The 16,386-nt window shown below is 44.9% G+C and overlaps 2 protein-coding genes across 6 annotated transcripts; one reads left to right on the forward strand and one right to left on the reverse strand.

Annotated features, from left to right (window-relative positions):
• Positions 1-247: 247 nt before the first annotated feature.
• AIMP2 (aminoacyl tRNA synthetase complex interacting multifunctional protein 2) lies at positions 248-4,829 on the reverse strand. 4 transcript variants are annotated; one of them, XM_039360360.1, is made up of 4 exons: positions 4,747-4,829; positions 2,528-2,734; positions 1,837-2,068; positions 248-766 (listed from the first exon to the last, which is right to left on the reverse strand). In XM_039360360.1, the coding sequence occupies exons 1-4, from the start codon at positions 4,759-4,761 to the stop codon at positions 381-383; spliced, it is 840 nt and encodes a 279-aa protein (XP_039216294.1). In that variant the 5' UTR covers positions 4,762-4,829; the 3' UTR covers positions 248-380. The 4 variants fall into 4 exon arrangements, with proteins under 4 accessions (XP_039216294.1, XP_039216293.1, XP_039216291.1 ...); XM_039360359.1 differs by having other exon boundaries at positions 1,837-2,071; XM_039360357.1 differs by having other exon boundaries at positions 1,837-2,071; positions 4,603-4,819.
• Positions 4,830-5,528: 699 nt separating this feature from the next.
• PMS2 (PMS1 homolog 2, mismatch repair system component) lies at positions 5,529-16,153 on the forward strand. 2 transcript variants are annotated; one of them, XM_039360475.1, is made up of 15 exons: positions 5,530-5,822; positions 6,807-6,940; positions 7,064-7,150; positions 7,805-7,907; positions 8,881-9,064; positions 9,398-9,565; positions 9,900-9,997; positions 10,686-10,785; positions 11,057-11,141; positions 11,324-11,476; positions 12,255-13,104; positions 13,738-13,905; positions 14,244-14,344; positions 14,718-14,887; positions 15,611-16,153. In XM_039360475.1, exons 1-15 carry the CDS (start codon positions 5,788-5,790, stop codon positions 15,752-15,754), a joined length of 2,580 nt encoding a protein of 859 aa, XP_039216409.1. In that variant the 5' UTR covers positions 5,530-5,787; the 3' UTR covers positions 15,755-16,153. The 2 variants fall into 2 exon arrangements, with proteins under 2 accessions (XP_039216410.1, XP_039216409.1); XM_039360476.1 differs by lacking the exon at positions 14,718-14,887 and having other exon boundaries at positions 5,529-5,822.
• Positions 16,154-16,386: the final 233 nt, after the last annotated feature.

A 16,386-nucleotide genomic window follows, 5' to 3' on the forward strand; every position in this document is an offset into this window, starting at 1 on the left:
GAAATTCTTTATAGTTTCTGACATTGAACAGTAATGCTGTAGTTACAGCAGGTAGCAAGGCCAGACAATCTTGGTTAATCCCAAAGAAGTTAAGCAGGATTGGGGCCTGTTAAACTCTTGGATGGGAGCAGTTAGGAAAGTCAGGAGAAAAAACATCTCAGAAGGAAAACCCAGCCCATGTTGTTTCCAAGATCAGGTGCCCAGCGGGCCAGTTTTCTCGCTGAAGAAGTACCACTTTACAAAGGACAACTCTGATGAAATTTTATTGGCATTACAGCTTTGGTTATTTCTCAGATCTGATTTATCCAACCATCCTCTCAGATTCATCGCCAGAGATGTCGAAAGAGCTGAATGTGCTTGCCTGCCCGCAGGAGAGAAAGTCACTTCAGTAGCTTGAGAGCAGCGTTAAACGGTGCCAGATTCTCACAAGACCGCAGCCATTTCTGCACATGGGCCGGGACGGCCTCGGTGCCCCCCGTCTGCTGAAGGGCACACCAGGCCACCACATCTGCGACCGTCAACTCGTTGCCCACCAGCCAGGAGGTCTTGCCCAGGGTTGCGTCCATGCCCCGCAGAACGGCTGCTTTTTCCTTATTGCTCCCCCCTTGGAGTTGGAAGAGGGCGGTGTCGACCCAGCTGTCTATCAGAGTCGCTGTGACGGCGTTATGCTTTGCGCCGAGCAAGGAGAACAAGAATCTAGCAATGTTCCCTTCGCCTTCAATGGGGCACATGGTTTGGACGCTGAACTTCATCTGGGGTTTTGGCACTGGAAGGATAATCCCAAGGGAGCATTAGACACAGATGATGCTCAGAGAGCTGGCGTATACAGGTAGTCCTCGGCTTACGACCACCATCGAGCCCCAAATTTATGTTGCTGAGCAGGATTGGTGAAATGAATTTTGCCCCATTTTACCACCTTTCTTGCCACAGTTGTTAAGTGAGTCACTGCAGTTCTTAACACAGTTAAGTGAATCTGATGTGGAACAGCTTACCCCCAGAAATTGTGGGAGCTCCATCACTGGAGATTTTTAAGAGGAGGAGACTAGACATTCCACCTGTCTGAGACGATATAGGTTCTCCTGCTTGAGCAGGGGGCTGGACTAGAAGACCTCCAAGGTCCCTTCCAGCTCTATTCTATTGTATTCTATTCTGTATTTCTATTCTATAATTCTATTCTATTCTGTATTTCTATTCTATTCTGTATTTCTACTCTATTCTATATTTCTATTCTGTATTTCTATTCTATTCTGTATTTCTATTCTATTCTATATTTCTATTCTATTCTGTATTTCTATTCTACTCTGTATTTCTATTCTATTCATATATTTCTATTCTATTCTGTATTTCTATTCTACTCTGTATTTCTATATTTCTATTCTATTCTGTATTTCTATTCTATTCCTATTCTATATTTCTATTCCATTCCATTCCACTGTCACAAAAGGGGATCATATGACTCCAGGACACTGTAACAATCGTCATAAATATGAACCGGTTGCCAAGCATCTGAACTTAAATCACGTGACCACGGAGAGGCTGCAATGGTTGTAAGTGTGGAAAATGGTCATAAGTCGAGAACTACTGTATTCACCATTCTTTTTCCAACATGTTTATGCTGTCTCATGGTTGCCAAGCTGATTTCTCACGTAACATACTGCCTGGCAGATAACAAATACCCCAAAATGAACAGCAAACAAACCCATCTTACATCAGACTTATTTAAGCTTCAAAGAACCTACATCCAATGAAGACCCATTCTCTTATTATTAATTTAATAAATAAAAGCGGTGTGGGCTAACTCTGCCAGCCGCCATTAATAAGCCCATGTAGACTTACCATTTTTCCAAATTAAAGTAACACCCAGCTGGTATTCGTGGCGCAATTGTTTCTTCATCTGCTCACCAAAGCATTTGAGGAGCTTTTCTGGCACGTTTTTCACGGATGAGTGTGTGTGAACCGTTGAAAGGATCTTGTACTTCTCACACAGAAAACTGTGGAGAATTAACAACGACAGTGGAGGGGAAGAGGGGCTTGCATTGATGACAATATCCTTCAGGCCACCGTAATCCTGCTTTAAAACAAACTTGACTTCAGTCAACTGCTCAGGAGATTTCCACTTGTCTAAAGCTTTCCCACCTATCATAGTTCATATGCTGAAGGTTTTTTTTAGCACTGTATCCTTCCATAGATTAACAGCACTGCAGTTCTACGCTGCCTATTCGTCTTCCATGCTGCTTAAACTAGCTGTGGAGAAGAAATGGGATGACAGAAATGGCTCTCATAGGTGACAAAAGGTGAAACAGACCATACATAAGTCAGTTGAGAGCTTAAAAACACTAGACCTCTAAGCATGTTACAAGAATAGAGTCCATGCCTAGAAAAAACATGGATCTCCATCCTAAACAGATGGTGAACTGGATATGGATTTAGTCATACTTGGAAATTAATTGCACATTATGCGCCACTACATTTGAACACCTATAAAAGCATAACAACAGTTAGAATATGAAATATGAATCCAACTTGCCTTCCCAAGCAGACTATCAAGTTCTGCAGAGCTGACAGTTAGAGAAACATGGTCATCTGTTTGAATTATGTTAGTGGCATCGAAGTCTGCGTCTGGTGTCTGGATCATTTTTGAGAGGCCATCCACAGCAGCTTTCAATTCATACAAGCGTTTCAAGATCTCTTCCTGGCGGAATTCAAGAGCCTGGAGTGTTGGATCAACTTCATCCTGAATGAAAATTAAGTTAGCCTTTACTTCGTTGTTTTGTATTGTGTCAGAACAAAACCAGGTATTCCAGATGTCCCTTTTTATGTGCAATTTATTTATCTTTATCTCTGTATCTCTATATCTATCTAGTCCAGTGTTGGCAAACCTTTTAGAGACCGAGTGCCCAAACTGCAACCCAAAACCCACTTATGTATCACCGGGTGCCAGGTGGGTGTGGCTCACTCAGCAGGTACAGCTACAGTACTCATGGCAGACTGGGTGGGCGTGGCCGGGGTGGGCGTGGCCACCTCGTTGCTTATGGGGAGGGACACCTGTGGGAGCCAGGCAGGGCAGAGTTGGGGGAGATCCAGGGGGTCTCTGGTGGGTGGGATGGTGGGTTCCCCAATGGCGGCTTCAGGCTGGCTGGCCTTAGGCCAGTGATGGTGAACTTTTAGAGACCACATGTGCTGGGGTGATGGCGCGTGCCAACAGAGAGGGCTCCGCGTGCCACCTCTGGCACGCGTGCCATAGATTTGCCACCACCGATCTTGTCTATCTATCTATCTATCTATCTATCTATCTATCTATCTATCTATCTATCTATCTAAATGTTTCTAGACTGCCCATCTCCCTCAAGGAGGAGCTGCACTGATATTCAATGGGTTTCAATAATGTTCAGTACCAATAAAAGAGAATATTTATAGCTCAGGGTTGAAATAAGGGGTCCTTGGTGCTCTGTGAGCTTACTTGTTTTCTTGTAGACGTTTCATGAGCCTAACTAGGTAACAGCATCAGTGCTAGTAACCTCACTAGCAGGTAACATCACCAGCACTGTTGATCTTACCTAGTTTGAGTAATGAAATGTCTACAAGGAAACAACCAAGCTCAGAGAGCACCAAGGACCCCCTCAAAGGGTTTATTTAAAGCTTATCCAAAATTCTAAGGCTCTCCCTAGCGTTTGATTTTTACTGTAAGCTACATAGCCACTTTGCATTAATACTGTAAATAATTTTAATACACATTTGATAGGATCACGAATACACACAGGCAATCAATCATTGAAAATGTGTTCCTGAAAGAAAGTGGAAGTGAAAGGAAGGCAGCCAGGCGCTGGGGGGGGGGAGGGAGTCCCTTCTCTTACCCCAGCCTGTGTGGGGCCCCAATGGGTCTCTGAGGAAGGCTGCCCTTCCACCAGCCTGGGCTGGGGCTGATGGGACTTGGAGCCGGGCAACCTTCAGGAGTACCAGAACAATTGAAAGCAGACTCAAAAGAAGTGGCGGGGGTGGGTGGGAGGTAACAGGGATTGTAGTCCGAAAGAGGAGTGACTTCAGGCAGGGAGAAAAGCAGAGGTGGGAAGAATGGGGATTGTAGTCCGAATAGGATTGAGTCGGGACGGAAAATGGGGGCTGGGGAAGGGGGAGCGGTTTGGGGAGGAAAACGGGGGCTGGGGAAGATGGGCACTGCAATCTAAGGGGGAGTGGCTTGGGATAGAGCAAAAAACTGGGGTTCGGGACGATGGGAATTGTAGTCCGAAGGGGGAGTGGCTTGGGGCGGAACAAGGGGGCTGGGGTGGATGGGGATTGTAACCAAGGGGGGGCGGCTTGAGGCGGAAAGCGGGGGCTGGGGAGGATGGGCATTGCAATCTAAGGGAGAGTGGCTTGGGGCTGGGGAGGATGGGCACTGCAATCCAAGGGGGAGTGGCTTGGGGCAGAGGAAAAAACGGGGGCTGGGGAGGACGGGGATTGTAGTCCGAAGGGGGAGTGGCCTGGGGCGGAAAACGGGGGCTGGGGAGGATGGGAGCGCTAGTCCAAAGGTGAAAGCCTTCCCGGGCGGTCTCGGGGCCAGGGAGCGCGGCCAAGTGAGGCGCCGCAGGGCCGAGCGGCTCCTACCTGCCGAGGCGACGACGGCGGCGGCGAGGAGGCAAGGCCAGGGGGCCCGTCGGCCTCGCGGTGGGCGCAGCGCATGCGGTACATGCAGGTGGGGAGGTGCTGGGCCAGGACCGCCGGGCCGGCGCCGTCCCGAAAGGGCCTCACCTTGTACATCGGCATCGCGGCCGACCCGCCGCTTCTCCTCACGCCACGGCCAACTGACGCGCCGGCGCCGCCCCCGCCTCCCATTGGAGGAGCCCCGCCTGCCGCCCCGCCCGTCGCGCCTCCCATTGGCCGCCTGGCCACGGCCGCGGAGGCGATTGGCGGCTCCCGTCGGCCGAAAGAGGCGGGGCTTCCGAGTCGGCCCGCGTGCAAGCTTCGCCGCGATCTGATGTAAGCTCCGAAGGGAGGGGTGTAGAAGGCGAGCGAAGCGGCCCTGACCTTAGACTTCGGGTTAAAAAGCGAAGCCCTCTCCTCCTGCGGGGAAAAGGGTCTTCTACGTTTCTTTGGATCCCGCGAAGCGGTCGCCTCTACGCCCCCTGCTAGGCTTAACTTTGCTTCCTCTCCAAGCAGGTAGAGGGCTCTGAGCTACTGGGGAAGCTGATGTTCAGCGTGTTCTAGCGCATCTCATGAAACGGGTGAATTCAGCAAACCGGGTCAGCGTTTCGTGTGAACACAGCTCCGGAGGACAAACAAAGAAGGAAGGAAAATTTGCTTGAGAAACGCCGCTTTGTATATTTCAGGATCTGGAAGCTTGGATTCCACGGCGTACCCGACGTAGTGGTTGACCACACCGATTCTCCTCCCCTATAATAAGCTTTGCTAAGATTTGGCTCCACTTTCTTTCTTTTTTTTTTTTTTTTTGACTCCCTTCCCCTCCCCGATTGGTGCGTGGATGGACCAATCCGAAAGCTCCGCCGGGGTGATTGGAGGAAAAGAATTCTACCCAGAAGACATCGCGAGCCTAGGGAAGTGGAGGGATGCGATGAAGGAAGTGAGTTTTCTTCGCCCGGGAAGAAGCGGAGAGCCTCGGCTGCGGGCTCGAAGGGAGGCGAGGCCTCGCCTGGAGCCCGGCCCGGTCCGCGATTCCCTTCCTTTTGATCGACGGACGGAAAATGGGCGGGAAGGAGCCGGACCGCCCCTTTAGGCTGATTTGCATACTATTTGCATACTTCATTTGAAAAGTGAGCGGGCAGCAAAGGGTTAATGGCATCACCGAAGAGAATGGAATTTACTCCAGGGTAAGTAAGTGTATTTATTCCGTTGCATTGCTTCATTTTATTATTTAATTTTATGGTCATTTTAACTGGAACGGAGTTTCAGTGTGTGTATTTATTGCATCGCATTGCTTTATTTTATTATATCTTTTATTTTATTTTAATTGGAATGGAATTTCAGTGTATGTATTTATTGCATCACATTGCTTTATTTTATTCTATCATTTTAATTGGAATGGAATTTCAGTGTAAGTATTTATTGCATTGCATTATTTTATTTTATCTTTTATTTTATTTTAATTGGAAAGGAATTTCAGCATAAGTGTATTTATTGCATTGCATCACTTCTGTGTTTTATTATTTTAATTGGAAAAGAATTTCAGAGTATGTATTACATTGCATCGTTTTATTTTATTTTATTGTTGTATTTTATTTTATTTGGAATGGAATTTCAGTGTGTGTATTTATTGCATTGCATTGCTTTATTTTAATATTCCTGGCTGAGGAATTCTGGGAGTTGAAGTCCACAAGTCATAAAAGGGCCAAGTTTGAAGACCCCTGTGCTAGACAAAACTGATTAAAACTATAAAGCCTGACTTCCAGTTCTTATAAATAGTACTCACTCTTCTAAATTTAATTTTATTATTAAATTTATATGCTGTCCGACTCCTGGTATCTTGGGTGGTTTACATGTGGTTAAAAAAAACCCCAAGAATAATATACAAAGAAGAAGCATTTTAGACCAATGGCTGCCAGCTTTTTTCTGCAGTATTGCTCAGAGTGGAAAGTGAATTTCTTGATTTGATTTTAAGAGAGGATATTTTGCCCACCCACCAAAGCATGTTTTGCTAGGCTGCCTTTTATAGCAGTTTAAAAACCTGATTCAGAATGAAGGTAACCTTACAATCTTGAAAGCAGAAGTGAAACGAAACCACAGAGGAGAGTCCTGTGAACCATAATATTTTCTGAGTGTAATAAAAAAAAAGCTTTTGTTTTTCCTTTTTAAAGAGTGGAAAAAAACATCAAGCCAATTGATCGCAGATCAGTTCATCAGATCTGTTCAGGCCAAGTGGTGCTGAATCTATGTACCGCTGTAAAAGAGCTGGTGGAAAACAGCCTAGATGCTGGCGCTAATAACGTTGGTAAGTTAACTTGTTGTTTTAAAGTTGCTAGATCTCAGCGGTTACTACTTGTTGATATTTGGAGGGAAGGAGGCGGGAAATGAAAGAGATTTAATCTTCCTTATTCCTTTGTATCATTTGTAGAAGTGAAGCTTAAAGATTATGGAGCGGATCTTATTGAAGTATCTGATAATGGTTGTGGTGTAGAAGACGAAAACTTTGCAGGCTTGAGTATGCTGTATTTCTATGTTGATGTTTAGTATTTATTTACCACTTTATATTACCGCTTATAGCCTAGTGAGACCACAGCTAGTAATACTGTAGCCATTTTTGGTCACCATATCACAAAAAAAATGTTGAGAGTTTGGAAAAAAATTCAGAGAAGAGCAACTAAGATGATCAAAGGCCTGGAGACTAAAACATACAAAGAATGGCTGCGGGAGTTGGGTTTGGATAGTTTAAAGAAAAGAAGAAATAAGGGAGACATGATAGCAGTGTTCCAGTATCTGAGGGGCTGCCACAAGGCAGAGGGGGTCAGGTTGTTCACCAAAGCACCAGATGGAAACTGATCAAAGAGAGAAGCAATCTAGAATTGAGGAGAAACTTCCTGACAGTGAGGACAATTAACCAGTGGAACTCCTTGCCTCCAGAAATTGTGGGTGCTCCATCATTGGAGATTTTTAAGAAGAGACTAGAGTAGACATTCACCTGTCTGAGATGGTATAGAGTCTCCTGCTTCAGCAGGGGGCTTTCTGCATTGCCAGAAAAACAAGCGGAAGGCAGTGAGCCCTTGGCATCAACCTAACCCATACTGTGGGGGCTAGCCTAGAGAAACCCTGTCTCCTGGCCCATCCTCTTCTTACCTCTGTTAAATATCTCTTCCAGCACTGAAGCATTATACTTCCAAGATCCAAGAATTCTCTGATCTCATCAACGTGGAAACGTTCGGCTTCCGAGGTGAAGCTCTGAGCTCTTTGTGTGCGTTAAGGTAAGAAGCTTCTCCATGTGGGAAGCGTGCTAGCTAAAACAGTTGGCGAGTCTTATGCTGGCTTCAGTCAGGAAAGAGGACCAAGAGGAAAAACCATTGTACAGATTCCAGCTTCCATCTCAGCTTCTATGGAGCGATGTGTACAATTCGGAGGTTAAAATCCTCAGTGTGACCCAGACCAAGATAAGTGTGTGCAAATTTAGGCTGCTTCATTCTCAGCATGCACTTCGGTGGCAAGAGAAGGCTTTGGGTGTGGGTATAGAAAAGGGAATTTATGAATTTTTACAAACATGGGGGGGGACTTTCTCTCAGTGTGAATTCTTTGTAGTCACTAGATCTTCCTTCATATTTAAATAATTTAATGTTTGAGTTGGCCTGGCCCTTTTTGAGAGTGGTAGCCTCCAGTTAAGTCGTGTTTATGCCTACACGAAAAGATACTTGATGGCTGTTGCCAGGAGGGTAGAAAGTTATTGCTTTTTATTGTTTTTATATTGAGGGTTTTTTTTTTAAGTTTTGTAATCCTTGTAAGCCACCCAGACGCACTGAGAGTGAACTGGGCAGCCATATACATTTTCTTAAATAAATTATGTATCCGTTACAATCTAATGTAATACCTTCACTTTGTTCTTTGACTAGCAAAAACGTATACACACAGCACTAGGCGGGTGATGTCCCAAAGGTGCTTTTTCAAGGCTTTCTTCAAGAAAGTCCAGTTGCCTTTTGAAAATGCATCTTTGGGACAACCCTAACCTGAGAATCTCCATAGACATTTATGCAAGTAATGATTATACAGATCGTTCTCTACTTATAACCATTCAGCAACCGTCTGGAGTTGTGACGGTGCTGAACCAAGGGTGGTTACGACCAGATCCTCAGCGTTCTAGCTGTCCCAGCACCGCTGGGGTGATGTAAGTCCTTCCTTGCCTCTGAGTTTCCTTATTAACCATGAAAGCGATTGCAATCTTTTGCTCAGCAAGGTTTCCATTGTCACTTGTCACAAGTCGGCCAGTATTGGGACACGGCTGGCGTTTGATCACAGCGGGAAGATCACCCAGAGAGTCCCTGTCTCTCGGCCACAGGGGACTACTGTCAGCGTCCAGCAGCTGTTTTGTACTTTGCCGGTCCGACACAAAGAATTTCAGCGTAACATAAAGAAGGTAGGAACCAGCTGCCTTGTTTTTAACACTGGCAGGAAGTAACTGGGGAATCGAAACCAAGGACAAGCCCCACAGGCTGAAAATAAAGCATTCCCAGCCCTTTCTGAGATGTAAATTAATTAAATAGAAATTTCTAAATTTCTAAATCGGGACTTTCAGCCTACATGCATAATGTAGACTTCTTCTCGTCACCCTAAATTCTTTGTAATAATGGTTTCACTATCAAATATGTGTTGCCCTTTGATCGTAATAAAGATCTGATTGAATAACTTTTTTTTCCTCTTACACAGGCCCAAAGGAGTGTAACTTTTTTTTTCTTTTACACACCCCAAGGAGTTTGCCAAAATGGTTCAGATACTGCAAGCATACTGCATCATTTGCACTGGGGTTCGAATTAATTGCACCAATCAAGTTGGTCAAGGGAAGAAGCAGGCTGTGGTGAGCACCAGTGGAAGTTCTACTTTAAAAGAAAACATTGGTGCCATATTTGGACACAAGCAGGTAAGAAAAGACTAGTGACCTCCTCCTCCTCCTCTTTCTCCTTCTTGCATTGATGACGTTACCTAGTTCGGTAATGAAACATCTGCAATACCACCAAGCTCAGAGAGCACCAAGGACCCCACAATTCTCTTCCTCCTCCTCTTCCTTCTCCTTCTCGCATTGATGATGTTACCTAGTATGGGTGATGAAATGTCTGCAAGAAAGCCACCAAGCTCAGAGAGCACCAAGGACCTCTCATAATGTGGTTGGTGTGACTCTGGCGTGGGGCATGATGGTTTGCAAATTTGAGCAGCTGGGAATTCTATTTCACTATAGGTTGTTATTTTGTCCCTAGGTACAAACCCTGATTCCCTTTGTACAGCTGCCTCCGAGCAGAGAAACCTGCGAAGAATACGGCTTGAACGTTTCTGCTCTGCCCACCAAGCTTTATACGTAAGTTAAAAATTGGAAAGATTTTTTTTCCCCTGGAACTTTTTTCTGTTTGTTTGGTTTTTGGGGGGAGGGGGGCTTAAAAACCAGAGACCCAGTGCTGCCAAGCACAACATATATGCAGCATATAAAACCCCCAAAAGAACAATACAGGTAATCTTCATTTTACAACCATTTGCTTAGCAACCATTTTGAAATTACAAAGACCCCCCCCTCCCCAAAGGTACTTATGTCCTGGTTCTGATGGCCTGGCCCCCACCCCCATGTCATGGATCATACTTCAGCAACTGGCCGGCATTTACGGCTATTTCCGGTGTCCTGTAGTCACATAATCACAATTTACGGCGTTTGTGTCGAAAACTGCCGTTTACGTCTGGTTTCCAGCAAAAACGCTCCATAGCGAACAACGAGTTGGCTTAGTGACCCCTGATTCGCTTAACGAGCAGGGTGATTTGCTTAACACCCACTGCAAAAAAGTGGTTATCAAATCAGGTCAGTCCTGACACACACACACACCCCTTTATGACTGACATAACTTGCAACCATATCGAGAAGGCTCCATTATGGTCATAAGCTGAAGGGGAGATTTTCCGGAGGTTCGTTTAGATCCCTTTCAAAATACGTCAAGTGACTTTTTTGGTCTGCTTTGTTTTTATGGGATTCTCTTCTCGACAACGTTCCTTTTAAACAGCATCTCAGGATTCGTTTCGCAGTCCAATCACGGCGATGGAAGGAGCACAACGGATAGGCAGTTCTTTTTCATTAACCAGCGGCCGTGTGACCCAGGAAAGGTATGTGGTTTTTTTTCCCCTTGCAAAGGTAAATTCTCAATTTTAAATTGAAATTTAAAAAAATTTCTCTGGCTTTCAGACTTCCTTTTGATTCTGCTCTTGTGGCTGTACACATAATCCTCAATTTTCGAATCCCAAGTGTGAAAAATAATTATAAGTCTTTTTTTCAGTGCTGTTGTAACTTCAAATGGTCACTAAATCACACTGCTTTAGATCTTTTAAAATCCCAACCAAATTCAACTGACATTCTTATTTTTCCTGTTCTGAACAGGTTTCCAGACTTGTGAATGAAGTCTATCATATGTATAATAGGCACCAATATCCATTTATTCTTCTTAACGTCTGTGCAGAATCTGGTGAGTTTTATCAATTATCATCCTTAGCCCCTCTTTTTGTAAATGATGATAATGGGCCCACTTGTTATCGTACTTTCTGATAAGCACTACAAAATTATCATAATGAGCCTCAGGGGTGGAGCCCATTTGTTAGCTGTGAAGCAAGAGAAAAATATCTAAAGAATGAAATTTTTTGATTTCAGGATGCGTGGACATCAACGTAACTCCAGATAAAAGGCAGATCTTGCTCCAAGAAGAGAAGCTTTTATTAGCAATCCTAAAAACATCATTGATGGGGATGTTTGGCACTGACGTTAATAAACTGGTCCTCAATCAAAAGCTGATCGATCTTGAAGGTAAGAGATCAAGTTGCTATTTAACCAAAACCTGTTTGCATTTTTACCTACGTCTTTTCAGACAGTCAGATAATAATAGCTCAGATTTTCCCCTAGCTCAGGGGATCTTCAAACTTGGCCCTTTTCTGACTTGTGGACTTCAACTCCCAGAATTCCTCAACCAGCATTGCAACTGGTTCATAGTTATGACGGTCACAGTGTCCCGGGGGTCACGTGATCCCCCTTTTGTTTTTTTTCTGACCGGTAATGTCAATGGGGAGGGGAGTTCAAATTCACTTAACAAGCGTGGTACTAAATAAACAAGTGCAGTTATTCACTTAACAACAGTGGGGAAAAGGTCGTAACATAGGGAAAAATTCACGTGACGAGGGGCTCACTTAGCAACAGATGTACTAAGACAGTGGTTCTCAACCTTTTTAATGCCGCGACCCCCAACCGGTCGTAAGTCGAGGACTACTCAACTGGTGCAGCACCGTTTGCAGAATGGGACTTTTGGCGGGCTCAGCAGGGCAGAGACAGCCTGGACAATTCCTATTGGCTTTTGAAAGCCAATAGAATTAGACTCTATTCAAGAGAGTCTATTCTATTGGCTTTCAAAAGCCAATAGAATAAAAGGGAGTAGCACAGCTAAGGAAAAGGGGGAAAAAATGGCGGACTGCGTTGTTTGGCGACCCCCGTGAAATGGTCGTTCGACCCCAAATGGGGTCCCGACCCACAGGTGGAGAACCACTGTACTAAGAAGATCGCAACGGTTCTCTCTTCATACTTTTTTCTGCAGGGAACCTGAAAAGCGTCCCCCAAAACGAGAGGGAAGCGTCTCCCTTGGAAACACCCACCAGCCCTTCGCCTCCAGATCGGAACGAGACATCCAAAATACACCTAGCCGTTGCTCGTCTGAAGGAGTCCTTTTCTCGAGGGCAAACATCTGCTTTTCAAGACAGCGAGAAAGCCCAACCAAAAGAGAGGACCCCCAATCTGGGGCTACGCCAGATGTTTGCTGGTTTTTCAGCCTCTCCCCGAAAGAAAACGATGCCTGGCAAGGCATCCGAAGACGGGAATGAGGTTATTTCCAGGAAATCCTCGCTCGCAGGCAGGAAGTTGGAGAACTCAACCGAAGATACGGATTCTGGTTTGGGGAGCGTCTCTGCCGAGTCAGATGGCGGTTTCGGCCCCCCAGAAATGGGGGTCCGTTTTAGAGCTGAAAGCATGGCGGGTTCTCCCAAAGGAGAACCCCCTGTTTTTAGCGGAGAAATTCAGAGCAGCGACGGTGGATCTAGTGGGGTTTTCTGTCCCTCCGAACCAAACCAGGGCAAAGAAGATAATAGCTTCTCTCAGCCAGCCACTTTCTCCCCCAAGGCAAAACGTTTTAAGATCCATCAAGCTATTTCCCCTAGCTTCTCGGAGAGAACAGCCGAGCAGGACTCGCAACCCTTGTACGACATCCCGGTAAAATTGGAAAAGAGGACGGTGCCTTTAGCCCTCACTTGGAGCACCTTGGCGGACCGAATCCGGAGGCAAATAAAGCGCCAGGAGACGGAAGGAGAAATGCTGAAATGCAGAAAGTTTAGGGCAAAGATTAGCCCAGAAGAAAACAAAATGGCGGAGGACGAGTTAAGAAAGGAAATCAGGTATTGCAGCTCGTCTGTCTTTGCCAGAGAAGAGAGGCGCTCTCAGAAATGAGTGTTATTAACCGATGCTAAGTTTGTATGTTTCAATCAGAATAGAGCTGGAAGGGACCCTGGAGGTCCTCTAGTCCAACCCCCTGCTCAAGCAGGAGACCCTATACCATTTCAGACAGAAGATGGCTGTCCAGTCCCAAATGGTTGTCTAGTCTTTTCTTGAAAACCTCCAATGCTCCTTCATGAAGCACCCACAACTTCTGGTGGCAGGCTGTTCCACTGGTTAATTGTTCTCACTATTAGGACATTTCTCCTTAGTTCTAGGTTGCTTTTCTCCTCAATTACTTTTTGTGCCATTGTTGTTAAGCGAATCACTTCGGTCCTTAAGCAGATCCAGCTTCCCCCATTGAAGTAGCTTCTTCTTGCTGTTGTGTGTGTGTGTGTGTGTAAATGCAAGAAAGCACAATCTGGCCTTCGATTTGAGGGCTAAATTAGCCATAATTGTGTAGCAAAGTATTGATGACGGGTTACTTCCATGAGGATATTAAGAGTTCTGGATTCGAGAATTGAAAAACCAAGCTGTAAAGAGCAGGCAGGTCTGACAGTTCTACGTATCTCTTGTGATTCTCCCTATGCATACAGCAAAGAGATGTTTGCTAAAATGGATATAGTTGGCCAGTTTAATCTGGGATTTATCATCGCCAAGCTGAAATCAGACCTCTTTATCATTGATCAGCACGCTACCGATGAAAAATACAACTTTGAGATGTTGCAAGAGGACACCGTCCTGCAGGGGCAGAAGCTGATCAAGTAAGTTTCTTCTCAACACTTTTTCTGTGGGTTTCCTGAAAAGCAAACACACAGAACATACACACACAAACACAGAAAATCTATCTACATCCATCCATCCATCCACACACACACTGCCTATCTATCTACACATACACATACACTACCTACCTACTCTCTGTCAGTCTGTCTGTCCATCCATCCATATATCTATCGACACATTCTGCCTATACACACACTATCTGTCTTATACATATATATATACACAACACACACAATAAATACACACAATTTCACAAGGGCTGCTTTCAGATTTAATGCTGTTTAATGTTTTCTTTTTCGGTGCCCCGCTTTTTCAGGCCTCAAAATCTTAATTTAACGGCTGTGAGTGAAAGTATCTTGATGGATAATCTGGAGATTTTCCAAAAAAATGGATTTGATTTTGTGGTGGATGAAAATGGTGAGTTCTACCCTACCTACCATCTCTCCTAGCTTTTGTAAAAGGAAGTGGGGAGAAAGTGATCGTCTCCGCTTTGGAAATCCGAAACGTCTTTCCAATAATTAAAATGGGAAAAACTAGCACGCCAAATAATTCCGTTTTAAATCCGTCTGAATGACTGATCTTTTAACCGCTTTGAAATTGCGGTCCAACTGGATATTCTTTTCCTGCGGGAAAAAAAAATGCACTCAATTTAAAACTTAACCTTCAAGATTTAGCTCCCAAGTGACAATTATTACATGAGCAGTTGGGCTGGGTTGGGTGGATAATACGTTGAAGTATTATCTCAGTGTAAAGAGACTGTGACAGTGATGGTATTTTGAAAACCTTTCAGCTCCTGTAACTCAGAGAGCAAAGCTCATATCTTTACCAACCAGCAAAAACTGGACTTTCGGTCCTCAAGACATAGAAGAATTAATCTTTATGTTAAGCGATTCTCCGGGAATCATGTGTAGGCCATCCAGAGTGAGGCAAATGTTTGCTTCTAGAGCCTGTCGAAAATCTGTAAGTATAGCAATTACTGCAGACTTGAGCTTGGATGCAGGGAGGGAGGGAGGGATAGGAATCTGCCTTTGCTTGCCAAAAGGTCGCAAAAGGGATCACATGATCCCAGAACACTGCAACTGTCATAAATATGAATCAGTTGTCAAGTGCCTGAATTTTGATCACGCGACCTTGGGGATGCTGCAAGGACTGTAAGTGTGAAAAACGGTCCTATGTCATTTTTTTTTCAATGCCGTTGTAACTCTGAACGGTCATTTTTTCCGTGCTGAATGTCACTAAACGAACTCGACTATCTATATCCCTCTTCATTGTGCACGTCCTCTAGATCAGAGTTCCCCAACCTTTCCAGCTTTCAAGACCGGTGTGAGGGGGATGGGGAGGGATGGTTCCACGCAAGCGGCTGGCAAGCACTCACATGCGCACGCAGCTCCATTTACACAAGTGGCATGCAGGTGGGCCCACCGCTCACGCAAATGGAGCAGGCGTGCACGCACTCGCCCGTTCCTCCTGCAGGTGGGGATGTATGAGTGCTCGCTCGCCCATTTCCACGGCCTGGTGGCAAACACTTCACAGCCCACTAGTGGGCCCTGGCCCAGAGGTTGGGGAGCCCTGCTCTAGAAGTCCTCTGTGAAAAGGATCCTGAGTGGGGTTACTTCAAGGAACAAGGGAGCAGCTAAGCTAAAAGGAATGAATGTTGAACTTTCGACTTTGCTCCTGTTACAGGTGATGATTGGCACCGCCCTCACGGCCAGTGAAATGAAGAAACTAATTACTCACATGGGTGAAATTGAGCATCCTTGGAACTGTCCGCACGGCAGGCCCACCATACGACATTTAGCCAACCTGGACCTCATCACACAAGACTGACAGGCTACTAGCACTTATTTTATTGTGGAATGCAAACCATGATCTAGTTTGCATCGGAGCTCTCGATTGTGCTGGACCAGAAGCTGAAATCATGGTTTTGTGTTGCAAAAGAAGAATGTGGTTTTTTTTTTTTCTCTCTCCCTCTTTCACTCTCAAACAGGTTTGGTTCATATAGACACAATAACTTTCCATCCTCTGCCCTCTGAAAGAAGACTTTTTCACATTTTTGTTGAAAGAGCAGCCAGAAAACAGGGCTGGTTTTATTGCTACCTTTGTATAAATATTGGCTTTCTGTCCCTTTTATTGACAGTAAGAATTAAATGTACATAATAGGCTCTTTGGATGATGTCCTGTTTTAGACCAGATCCGTTTTGTAAATAAAGATTTTTATACATGATATTTCTTTGTGGTTTAACAGTGGTTCACATCTATAGTATAAAATGGGATGGCCAGTTCCTGTGGTATAATAAGAGATGGTTAATGCCAGTGGTGAGTTTTACAGTATCACAGCATTTTAGTAACTAGAAAATGAAAGGCTTAAGCAATTCTCTACTGGTGCAATAGTATCTGATTTGTCTAATTGTGAATGAATGATAAATTTTAAATCAATCGGTTACTTTATTACAGTCCCA

The sequence above is a fragment of the Crotalus tigris genome, unplaced genomic scaffold, assembly GCF_016545835.1.
Source record: "Crotalus tigris isolate CLP2741 ecotype Arizona unplaced genomic scaffold, ASM1654583v1 scf7180000019173.45859301935:6455823, whole genome shotgun sequence".
Classification (NCBI taxonomy): Eukaryota; Metazoa; Chordata; class Lepidosauria; order Squamata; family Viperidae; genus Crotalus; species Crotalus tigris.